This window comes from Bufo gargarizans, chromosome 5 (assembly GCF_014858855.1).
Source record: "Bufo gargarizans isolate SCDJY-AF-19 chromosome 5, ASM1485885v1, whole genome shotgun sequence".
Lineage (NCBI taxonomy): Eukaryota > Metazoa > Chordata > Amphibia > Anura > Bufonidae > Bufo > Bufo gargarizans.
In genome coordinates this window covers 447,444,118-447,456,762 of record NC_058084.1, presented here as the reverse complement: position 1 = coordinate 447,456,762, position 12,645 = coordinate 447,444,118, and the positions used below count along the sequence as shown (strand labels likewise).

At 45.4% G+C, this 12,645-nt stretch overlaps 1 protein-coding gene across 2 annotated transcripts in view; it reads left to right on the top strand.

The window, feature by feature from the left end:
- Positions 1-12,645, top strand: part of MASTL (microtubule associated serine/threonine kinase like) — a 48,587-nt gene that overhangs the window by 18,313 nt on the left and 17,629 nt on the right. For both annotated transcript variants that reach the window (XM_044293636.1, XM_044293635.1), the window contains exons 5-6: positions 2,404-2,510; positions 5,382-5,523. In XM_044293636.1, the coding sequence (XP_044149571.1) occupies positions 2,404-2,510; positions 5,382-5,523 (249 nt within the window). The remainder of the gene's footprint in view (positions 1-2,403; positions 2,511-5,381; positions 5,524-12,645) is intronic.

The window sequence follows — 12,645 nt, the reverse complement described above, 5'->3', positions numbered from 1 at the left end:
TTATTGGAAGGGTGCTGGACACGGCCGAGATCAAAACAATTATGAATCCTTTGAAACAGACGTCCTGGTACTTGATTGAACAGCTGAAAGGCACTCTGGGCAGATTGGAACATTAGTGTCCGGAGAAATGAAGATAGTGATAAATCGATGTCTGGGGTGGATTAGGGGATAAAGAGAGCACTGACTTAAGAACTTTTCTTGGGCTTCTTCGAGTTAGGGTAGGGGGGGGGGGCGGGGGGAGGGGGGAAAGGGTGTTTACAAATTTATGATTACTCATATGAAAAAGTGTGCAGGATATAAGTATGTCTTTTGTTGAGCACAAATGCCGTACTGTGATTTTTATCAATGTATGTACGATACTGTGAAAATTGGATATATGTATCTTGTGCATGCAATGGTTAAATGCCGATCCAAATACTTTAATAAAATTTGGTTTAAAAAAAAAAAAAGTTAGTATAGCCACTGAATTATTCAGTAACATCTATCTGTAAAGTGCTGTTTTTCTAATTTCTCTGTCCACCTTTACTGAGGTGGACGCACATGCTCAGTCCATCGTTCCAACTGTAGCAGACCCCTGAGCTGCCATCTTGAAATGAATCTAGCAAAACAATTGGAGCAATGAATGTGGAGCTCTCTGGATCCATGTGAGGTACAGCGCTGGTTCTAGTTTTGCTAGAAAGAGATTGTCATGTATTATATGACATCTGATTTTATTATTTTCTGCTGGAGCGCCGCTGCCTTCTCAAACAGCTGATCGCGGGGGGTCCCTGGTGTCGGGGCAAAGTGCAGAACCCCTTTAATTAAAAAAAATATGAAAATTAGACGTCATATAATACATGACAGAACCCCTTTAAATTATAGGATAGCCCCTTTAAGTGAGTTAGAGGTAATCCCATGAAACCTAGTCCTATGTAACAAATGGGGCATTTCAGGTGTAGCATTACTGCAATATGCATGCAATACAAATATTGTAGGTTTACAACCCATTGGGGACGCCCCCTGCTGGTTTGTCTTGTGGTCAGAATTGTGATCCTCCATGTCCTGCATTCAGTGGTAGACCCACATGCTCAGTGGTGGCCCTACTCTTCCTCCTCACAGTGCCGGCATAGCGATTTTAAGTACATTTTTATATGTACATTAGGAAGGAGTTAACGAGCTGACTGCAGTGCACTCCTGGGAGATGCAAGTGCTTGATTGTCTCATGTCACGAGCTGCTGCCCACCTATAGGGGGGGGGGAGTAGACAAGATAAAAAGGGTTAAAGTGACACTGGAGAGCATGGTTGTTGATCTAGTTAATGGTGGGAATTGCACCAGGTATACGTCTTATAAAGCAAATGGTGCAATTTTTACATTGCTGACACTGATACATCTCCGGCCGCTATGCTGCACAGCGAGGCCTGTGATGTATCGGTTACAGTTGACCTCTATCACGCGGGGTGGGAGGAGGGGCTGGAGGCCGGCACTTGCGGCGGGGCCCTATGCAGTCACCAGGCCCCGCTCACAGCAGTCTTCATAGGTAGTCTATTTATGTAATTCACAACCAGTGGCTCTGCTTTGTTAAACTACCGTAATCACCTGTAGTAGTACTCGCTATCAATCTGGCAGGCCGGCCGGCGGTGTAACGTCACTCACTCAGTCATGCTCCTCCCGCTTCATTAATGAAGTTGGCGCAGCAGGAGCGTGACTGAGTGAGTGACGTCCCGCTGCTTTGATGGTGAGTACTACTACAAATGATTACAGTAGTTTAACAAAGCAGAGTCACTGCTTGAGCATTAAATAAACAGACTTTACATGTAAAGACTGCTGTGAGCGGGGCCCGGTGTAATGGGGTCACTATTCACACAGGGACATGAGAAGACACAAAGGGACCCGCATAAGATGCTATATATGTGTCATCCATAGCAGTGTGTCATCCACAGGTATCCCCCATAGCAGTGTGTCATCCACAGACCACGATTAGTTCAAAACCCACCAAAAGCACACCTTTTGGTTCAAATTTTGTTTTTGTTTTCCTCCTCAAAAACCTTGGTGCGTCTTATAAAGCGAAAAACAACGGTGTATTACCGTTCTTTCTTTCTAATTCATGGGATTACCCAGCGGGCGCTAATGTACTTACAGGCATCTTGTGTTTTTATGGTTTTAAGTTGTTGGTCCTCCTGCTAGTCTTGTTTCCAGTCATAGTCCTAAGACCACCAGCGGTACGTCATGGTCACCATGCGGAAGTCTCTGGACTTTGGTTGTATGCACAGCAGGAGCTCTTCAGCCATGGTCATACAGATCTTTGTGGGTGTTCCTCTTTAAGAGAGGCTTGGTTTTACATAATACACATTATGTTCTATGTTTTTATGTTTGTTCTGCTTTTAGTTCACATTAGACTTTTTTTTTTTTTTTCTTCCTTTAAGATATTAATATGATCGATATTCTTACAACCCCATCAATGGCCAAACCCAAGCAAGACTACTTCCGCACTCCTGGACAAGTTCTGTCCCTTATAAGCTCTTTGGGATTTGTAAGTATTCACTAAATTGTAACGTCTATGACTACTCTGTGATTACAGGAGTTGCCGTAATGTGTGTGTGTGGTCATATTAAAGGGTTTATTCACCTTTTGCTTTTTTTTTTTTTTTTTTTTTTTTATCCATTGCATGTACATTCAAAGATGAAACAGCTATGCAAACATTCTTCATTAAAGGCTATGTTCACCTTCTTGTACAATTTTTCTATGATTCTATTTTACTCATTTTTGGGTTAAAATGGCTTTTTCATTTGTCCTTTATTAAAAATATTCAGCAGCTTTGCCATAAAGAGTTAACTTCTGCCTAGCAGTGAAAATCATACTTTCACTTTGTGCAATGATCTAATAACCCTTATCTCTAAATGAGTAACCTCAAAAAAAGCTTATTTAAGCCACATTGTTATCAGTAAGATAAGACCTGAGCTATAGTGAGTGTTAAGGAGGTCAGAGATAAGGTGCCTGGGAAAACGGTAAAAACACAGGACCTGTGTGGAGAATCTCAAGGCTGTACAGAGAAAGTGGCTCAAAATGTTTAATTTAGACTAATTGCAAAGGTTTTTATTTTATTTTTTTAGCTCAAAATAAGTACCGTATTTTTCGCCCCATAAGACGCACTTTTCCCCCCCAAAAAATCGGGGGGAAATGCCCCTGCGTCTTATGGGGCGAATGCGGACAATTTAACATCGCTGGATGCGATGTAGCGTGAGCGGGGGCCGGGGGAGGGACTGGAGGAGGAGCTGGGGGCCGGGAATAGCGGCGGGGCGGTGCAATCAGTGTAGTATAGCCCCGCCCCGCCGCTCCGATATACTAATATTAAATGTCTTATTCGATTAAAATGTATTAAATATGCCCCCTCACTCCTAAATTGCTAATCGTACCTTAAATCCTATTCCTAGGTGCTGTAATGCAGGCCGGGCGGGCGGCAGCGTAACTCCCTGATGTCACGTGCCTGCGCCGCCTACTTTATGAATGAAGCAGGCGGCGCAGGCAAGTGACGTCAGCGAGTGACGCGCCGGCCGCCCGGCCTGCATTACAGAAGCTAGGAATAGGATGTAAGGTACGATTAGCAATATAGGAGTGAGGGGGCATATCTAATACATTTTAATCGAATAAGACATGTAATATTAGTATACTGGGGGCGGCAGAGGCGGGGGCGGCGGCGGGTGGGCGAGCTGATCCGTGGATGGCACAGTTAAGGGGGGGGTCTGTGGATGCCACTGTTATGGGCTGGGGGGCTGTGGGTGCCACTGTTTTGGGCTGGGGGGCTGTGGATGGCACTGTTATGGGGTGGGGGGTCTGTGGATGGCACATATATAACAGTGCCATGCACAGATCCCCCTGTAACAGTGCCATCCACAGATCCCCCCCCCCCCTGTAACAGTGCCATCCACAGATTCCCCCCCCCCCTGTAACAGTGCCATCCACAGATTCCCCCCCCCCCCTGTAACAGTGCCATCCACAGATTCCCCCCCCCCCTGTAACAGTGCCATCCACAGATTCCCCCCCCCCTGTAACAGTGCCATCCACAGATCCCCCCCCCCCCCCTGTAACAGTGCCATCCACAGATTCCCCCCCCCCTGTAACAGTGCCATCCACAGATCCCCCCCCCCCCTGTAACAGTGCCATCCACAGATCCCCCCCCCCCCCCTGTAACAGTGTGTCAGTCATCCACAGATCCCCCCCCCCCCCCCGTAACAGTGTCCGTCATCCACAGATCCCCCCCCCATAACAGTGTCCGTCATCCACAGATCCCCCCCATAAGTGTCCGTCATCCACAGATCCCCCCCATAACAGTGTCCGTCATGCACAGATCCCCCCCATAACAGTGTCCGTCATGCACAGATCCCCCCCATAACAGTGTCCGTCATGCACAGATCCCCCCCATAACAGTGTCCGTCATGCACAGATCCCCCCCATAACAGTGTCCGTCATGCACAGATCCCCCCCATAACAGTGTCTGTCATCCACAGATCCCCCCATAACAGTGTCCGTCATGCACAGATCCCCCCCATAACAGTGTCTGTCATCCACAGATCCCCCCATAACGGTGTCCTTCACAGATCCCCAGTAATAGTGCCACCCACAGACCACCATTAGTTCCAAACCCACCAAAAGCACACCTTTTGGTTAAAATTTTTTTTTTTCTTATTTTCCTCCCCAAAAACCTAGGTGCGTCTTATGGGCCGGTGCGTCTTATAGGGCGAAAAATACGGTACAATGCAATAATTCCCCCATAGGTGTACATAACCTTTAAAAACTGCGTACTGTTTTGTGTACACGGTTTCTGTGCAGGCTCGTGAGTCTCCATGGTTACAGACTACATTCAGACCTTGTGTAGTCTGATCCCGCCGTCCATCTGTCCTTCATTTGTGATGTGCAGGTTTCTAAGTAATAGGTTAGCAGGAAATGAGGGGCAGATGGAAGGTCGTATGACTGCAGGACCAGACTACACAGGGTTTGTTTACTCTCTGGGTCAGTGGGGGTCCTGGAGGTTCGACCATCACAGTCCTAAATGGCGCCATATCCTAGTGATAGATAATTTTAAAATGGAAATACTCCTTTAATTAAGACATTTACATTCTGGATGCATTGGTTGTCTAAGTGTAAATAACCTTTAGGGAAATCCATGGTGTGTTCCTCCAGTTCCTAACGCGTTTTGTCAGTGTAAATGCCCTCTGACCCGCCGGTGGTTTAGCCAAACTGAATGGAGCAAAAGTCTGAGCAGACGCCCACTGTGGTTTCCAGGCAGACGGCTTTATGGTAGTCTGTCGGCCCCTAACTAATTTATGGTGCCATCTTATACTGTGACCCCCTATACTCATCAGCGTCTTGTAATTCTATTAAATCTTTGTTCACTCCGTTATAGAATTCTCCAGTCCGAAGTAAGATGCAGGGATCCAGCTTTTCAATAACACCAGGACTTAATGAGTCGTCTCAGAGCAACTGTACTCCTCTTTCAATGAGAAATAAAGACAATGTAGTGAAAGCCAGCAAGCTCCTGATATCATGTAAGTGATTTGTAATAGCGGCAGCCCGAGTCTTCTGTGGCCCCTCGGATCTGTCCTGTCTATAGAGGACCTAACTCGGTCACCGTGCGTTTAGGTCAAAATTGCTTGTGCAATTCGTCGGCCATTATTCCCTATGGAGAAATGAATCGCAGGCAATTATTGAAAAACTTCAGACAGAATAAGGGTCCATTCACATGATCCGCAAAACACGGACACCTGGAATGTGTGATCCGCAATTTGCGGACCGCACATCAGACACTAGAATAGAAAATGCCTTTCCTGGTCCGCAATTGTGGAAAAGAATAGGACATGTTGTTGTATTTTTTTTTTCAGAAACAGTATTGCGGATCCTGAAAATGCGGATTCGCATCCGTTCCAGCCCCTTTGAAAGTGAATGGGTCCGCAAATTGCGGAACGAATGCGGACCCAAATTACGAACGTGTGAATGGACCCTTAGGCTACATTCACACAGCAGTGGGGAGAGAAAAAAGACACTCTCATGGCCATATTTCAACCATTTGTGCATCTGTTTTCTGGCCATACAGGGAGTGCAGAATTATTAGGCAAGTTGTATTTTTGAGGATTAATTTTATTATTTAACAACAACCATGTTCTCAATGAACCCAAAAAACTCATTAATATCAAAGCTGAATATTTTTGGAAGTAGTTTTTAGTTTGTTTTTAGTTTTAGCTATTTTAGGGGGATATCTGTGTGTGTGCAGGTGACTATTACTGTGCATAACTATTAGGCAACTTAACAAAAAACAAATATATACCTATTTCAATTATTTATTTTTACCAGTGAAACCAATATAACATCTCAACATTCACAAATATACATTTCTGACATTCAAAAACAAAACAAAAACAAATCAGTGACCAATATAGCCACCTTTCTTTGCAAGGACACTCAAAAGCCTGCCATCCATGGATTCTGTCAGTGTTTTGATCTGTTCACCATCAACATTGCGTGCAGCAGCAACCACAGCCTCCCAGACACTGTTCAGAGAGGTGTACTGTTTTTCCTCCTTGTAAATCTCACATTTGATGATGGACCACAGGTTCTCAATGGGGTTCAGATCAGGTGAACAAGGAGGCCATGTCACTAGTTTTTCTTCTTTTATACCCTTTCTTGCCAGCCACGCTGTGGAGTACTTGGACGCGTGTGATGGAGCATTGTCCTGCATGAAAATCATGTTTTTCTTGAAGGATGCAGACTTCTTCCTGTACCACTGCTTGAAGAAGGTGTCTTCCAGAAACTGGCAGTAGGACTGGGAGTTGAGCTTGACTCCATCCTCAACCCGAAAAGGCCCCACAAGCTGATCTTTGATGATACCAGCCCAAACCAGTACTCCACCTCCACCTTGCTGGCGTCTGAGTCGGACTGGAGCTCTCTGCCCTTTACCAATCCAGCCATCTGGCCCATCAAGACTCACTCTCATTTCATCAGTCCATAAAACCTTAGAAAAATCAGTCTTGAGATATTTCTTGGCCCAGTCTTGACGTTTCAGCTTGTGTGTCTTGTTCAGTGGTGGTCGTCTTTCAGCCTTTCTTACCTTGGCCATGTCTGAGTATTGCACACCTTGTGCTTTTGGGCACTCCAGTGATGTTGCAGCTCTGAAATATGGCCAAACTGGTGGCAAGTGGCATCTTGGCAGCTGCACGCTTGACTTTTCTCAGTTCATGGGCAGTTATTTTGCGCCTTGGTTTTTCCACACGCTTCTTGCGACCCTGTTGACTATTTTGAATGAAACGCTTGATTGTTCGATGATCACGCTTCAGAAGCTTTGCAATTTTAAGAGTGCTGCATCCCTCTGCAAGGTATCTCACTATTTTTGCCTTTTCTGAGCCTGTCAAGTCCTTCTTTTGACCCATTTTGCCAAAGGAAAGGAAGTTGCCTAATAATTATGCACACCTGATATAGGGTGTTGATGTCATTAGACCACACCCCTTCTCATTACAGAGATGCACATCACCTAATATGCTTAATTGGTAGTAGGCCTTCGAGCCTATACAGCTTGGAGTAAGACAACATGCATAAAGAGGATGATGTGGTCAAAATACTCATTTGCCTAATAATTCTGCACTCCCTGTATGTCCGGTTTTAATGTGTGTTGTGTTTTTTTTTTTTTTGTTTTTTTTTTTTCATAATATTTTAAAAAGTAAAACTATTGAATTTCATTGGGTTCTTAAAGGGACACTGACAGGCCTTCTGAGCATAATTAGCTCTTTATATGCCCCCCTAGGTGTTATAATAAGTTTCCAATTTATATAAGTATTATCCCTGTGCGCATTATGAAACGTTAAAAATAATCTTTATAATCACCTGTCCTTTCTGCCCAAGGGGCGTTTGTGCCGCATTTGTGCCCAGCCGCGTCCCAACTGCCGGATCCTTAGACACGCCCATCTCATTAGTATTCACTTGGCGCAATGTGATCCCGGCGAGCGAGGGTGCCGGGTGCATGCGCAGGATCTCGGAATGTCGGGGACTGGAAAATACCGCCCAGCGAAGCATTACAAACTGACAGAATGGCTAATACTCTTTGACATCAAAGAAAGAAGAAAGCATTTAAGGGAGAGAGTACTGAGAATGAGATCCCCAGCTCCTCATGCTGCTTCCCCATGTTGGATAGATCATCTTATGTACGGGGGATAGTTGCATATGAGGAGAACCAAACCTGCCATTTAGTTACACATTTAGGGTGCGTATGGTTCTTATAAGCCATCATTTTTATTTTTTTTATTTTATATAAACGCAAGTGGTATTGACCAGATCCACGATCTCTTAAAGTTTGGGAATTGTAGAGGATTTCCAATACCTGGTTAGGACCAGTTTCGTGGACAGGAGATGTGCTACAACATGACGAATGCTGGCTGGAAGGTCTGTAATGCCGAGAAATAATAAGGCAAGGGCTGGGGCGGGAGAGAAGGACCGTCCAGTGATTGTATTTAAAAGGGTGTCAAAAGGCAGGAGCAAAGTATATGGAACAGAGTTCCTCTACCACCGCAGCTCCGCCAGCACAGCTGGGAAGTGCCCGGATATACACTCACCTAAAGAATTATTAGGAACACCTGTTCTATTTCTCATTAATGCGATTATCTAGTCAACCAATCACATGGCAGTTGCTTCAATGCATGTAGGGTTGTGGTCCTGGTCAAGACAATCTCCTGAACTCCAAACTGAATGTCAGAATGGGAAAGAAAGGTGATTTAAGCAATTTTGAGCGTGGCATGGTTGTTGGTGCCAGACGGGCCGGTCTGAGTATTTCACAATCTGCTCAGTTACTGGGATTTTCACGCACAACCATTTCTAGGGTTTACAAAGAATGGCGTGAAAAGGGAAAAACATCCAGTATGCGGCAGTCCTGTGGGCGAAAATGCCTTGTTGATGCTAGAGGTCAGAGGAGAATGGGCCGACTGATCCAAGCTGATAGAAGAGCAACATTGACTGAAATAACCACTCGTTACAACCGAGGTATGCAGCAAAGCATTTGTGAAGCCACAACATGCACAACCTTGAGGCGGATGGGCTACAACAGCAGAAGACCCCACCGGGTACCACGCATCTCCACTACAAATAGGAAAAAGAGGCTACAATTTGCACGAGCTCACCAAAATTGGACTGTTGAAGACTGGAAAAATGTTGCCTGGTCTGTTGAGTCTCGATTTCTGTTGAGACGTTCAAATGGTAGAGTCTGAATTTGGCGTAAACAGAATGAGAACATGTATCCATCATGCCTTGTTACCACTGTGCAGGCTGCTGGTGGTGGTGTAATGGTGTGGGGGATGTTTTCTGGGCACACTTTAGGCCCCTTAGTGCCAATTGGCGATCGTTTAAATGCCACGGCTACCTGAGCATTGTTTCTGAACATGTGCATCCCTTCATGACCACCATGTACCCATCCTCTGGCTACTTCCAGCAGGATAATGCACCATGTCACAAAGCTTGAATAATTTCAAATTGGTTTCTTGAACATGACAATGAGTTCACTGTACTAAAATAGCCCCCACAGTCACCAGATCTCAACCCAATAGAGCATCTTTGGGATGTGGTGGAACGGGAGCTTCGTGCCCTGGATGTGCATCCCTCAAATCTCCATCAACTGCAAGATGCCATACTATCAATATGGGCCAACATTTCTAAAGAATGCTATGAGCACCTTGTTGAATCAATGCCACGTAGAATTAAGGCAGTTCTGAAGGCAAAAGGGGGTCCAACACCGTATTAGTATGGTGTTCCTAATAATTCTTTAGGTGATTGTATGTGACTCAATCGATCTGGGGTGAGATGCCAACCAAGTATAGTTTTTATTGCCGCCTCATAATGAGTAACACAGGTAAATGTCTTATGGATAAAAAACAAACGATTGTGCCCATCTACTAGTAGAAATCTCTGTACCCAATTATTTATCCCCGGACACGAGTGGGGTCGACTTCACTAATTCCTGTTTAGAACCTAGTATAGTATAGACATGTCAAACCCCTAGAGGTACACCCTTTAGTGTCCCAAAGGTCCAAAACATCCTTACATACTGAAGCTCTAATAGGGTCTTTCCTATGAAGCAAGTGGCGGAGTCTGAGGTAAACATAAAAATCCCTTGAGAGATTGTGATTTGTGCACATATAGTGGAAAATTGTTTAAGCTGCGAACCTTCAAACAATAAATTGACAGAAGATACGCCTTTAGTAACCCAGGGGCTGAGGTCCAAATCTGCAATGAAAAAACCGCATGTCTCCTAAAGGGGCAATTCCCTGAATGTGATATCTCCTAGATGGAGGCCCTAGCGGGGAAAGTTCTCCATATTGAAATGAAATTGGAGAGGAAGCTGGGGAGGATTCCCAGAGAGACAGGACAAGGGCTGCTATCATCAACGCTTTTAGATTATGTTAAGGGGAGATGGTGATGTGTACTCCCTCACCACCATTCTCTCAGAAAACTCATATGTGTAGCAATATAATAGTCGTGTATGTCGGGAAGACATAGACCTCCGGCCCTTCTAAACGTAGTCAGTAATTTAGCGGCTATGCGTGGCCGTCTAGGAGACCAAATGAATTTATGGAGCAATTTTTTCCATCTCTCCTAATAGAGGGAGGAAGTTAAGTTTTGTACAAGACTTTTGTCTTGTTAGAGAGTTAAGTACCCAAGTATTGGACACTGTCTGCCAATCTAGTCTAAAGTTGCGTTGCAACTGTTCAAGGGTTGATGGCCGTACATTAACAGGTAAAGCTTGGGACTTCGTTTTATTCACTTTATAAAAGGAGAGCGCCCCAAACTGTTGTATAATTTGCATGACGGCGGGCAGTGAAGTCATGGGGGAGCTCAAGATTAGAATAACATCATCAGCATAAAGTGATAAATTATGTTCTCTATCTCCGATTTTTAACTCCCTTCACTTGTTCCGAAAGTCGGATGGCGTGCACCAGTGGTTCAATGGAAAGGATGAAAGTAGTTGGAGACAGGGGTCAACCATGCCGGTTCCCGTTGGTGATTGAAAATGCCGAGGATAAAGTATTATTCGTATAAACTTTAGCCAAGGGGTTACCGTAAAGTGCTTTAATCGCACCTAGAAAGGGGCCGCAGATTCCCATAGTCCCATAATCTGTGTCTGTTTTTATAAAGCCTGACTGGTCGCTGTCTATCAGGGTGGGCAACAGAAGGGCCAATCTATTAGCTAAAAGTTTTGCATAGATTTTTATGTCTGTAATGAGATGGGTCTAAAAATCTGCGGGATCTCCGGGGGCTTCCCGGGCTTTGGAATCGTAACAATAACTGCAGATAGCATCTCCTCTGGAAAGAACCCTGATTGGAAGCCCTTTTGCAAGGGACCAAGCAGGTGGGGCAAAAGGAGATCCCGATATGTTTTGTAATAGCAATTCGACAAACCATCCGGGCCTGGGGCCTTGTGGGGCGGAGTGCCGTCGATCATCTTTAGAAGTTCCTGGGGGGAGATGGGGGCGCTCAAGATGTCCCTTTGTTCTGTATTGATAGAGAGAAGACTTAGCTTTGCAAGGAATGTATTAATCTCATCAATAGGGTCCGTTTGTGGGGCTGAAGGTGGGTTCAAATTAGAGGGAGGAATAAGATTATTTAAAGGACTTCGCAATACCTTGTGGGTCTAGGACTTTCGCATTGTTCCGCGGGGATAGGATATAGGGAATCTTAGCTTTAGTTCTTTGTTTGTTTTTGACGTTGCGCCAGTAGCTTTCCTACTTTATTATTTTGTGAGTAGTATCTAGCTTTAACTTTTTGTAAATTTTGCTCATACCTGTACAGTAGACAGTCCTTGAGCTGGAGTCTAAGATCTTTTAATTGATCTGATTATTGAGGGTTGGACTTATTCTTAGATTCTAAATCTGCTATAGAGGATAGCAAATCGGAGATCTTTTTATCTCTAGCTTTCCGTGCTGCAACGTTCAGTTTAAGGGTCCATTCACACGTCAGTATTTCTCGCCCATATTATTGGGGGACACAGAGACCTTGGGTATAGCTATGTCCTCTAGGAGGCGTTGACACTAGTAAAAGCTGTTGGCTCCTCCCCTGGCAGCTATACCCCCTCCAGCCTGGAGAGAGAGCTTCAGTTTTTTTTCTAGTGTCAATAGGAGGCAAGACCTCCCTGCTCTGCAGGGATCTCCTGAAGATTTTTAGTTTATTTTTTTCCTTCCTTTTCAGATGGGACAACAGTGGTCGCCTCGCCTCCCTGTTCTCCCGGGGTCGAGTTGCGCCAGTGCCGGTGTCCCGCACTGCTGCCTCCCCCACAGAAGACGAGGGGACCAGGGCAGCCTCGCTCCCCTGCATTCCGCCAGCCAAGGGGTCACCTAGGTCCGCCAGAGAGAAGACCCTCCTGCCATACCAGACTCCTGCCACTCCGGTGCCAGCTGCTGAGGAGGTGACCCTGCTGGAGAAGGTACCTTATGGGCCTGCTTGGGAGGGTGAAGAGAAGAGGGTAAAGATGAGGTGAGTACATGGGACTAGGTGAGTATGAAGCCCTCTTCCCCCCCCCCCTCCATCTTTGAAAATCTGGGCCGCCCTAAGGTTAATGGCCAGAGGTCTTTATTCAGCTATGTCACAGACACCTAAAGAGAGAAGGGGTTAATCCGGCGGGCGCCATGCGCCACCAACGA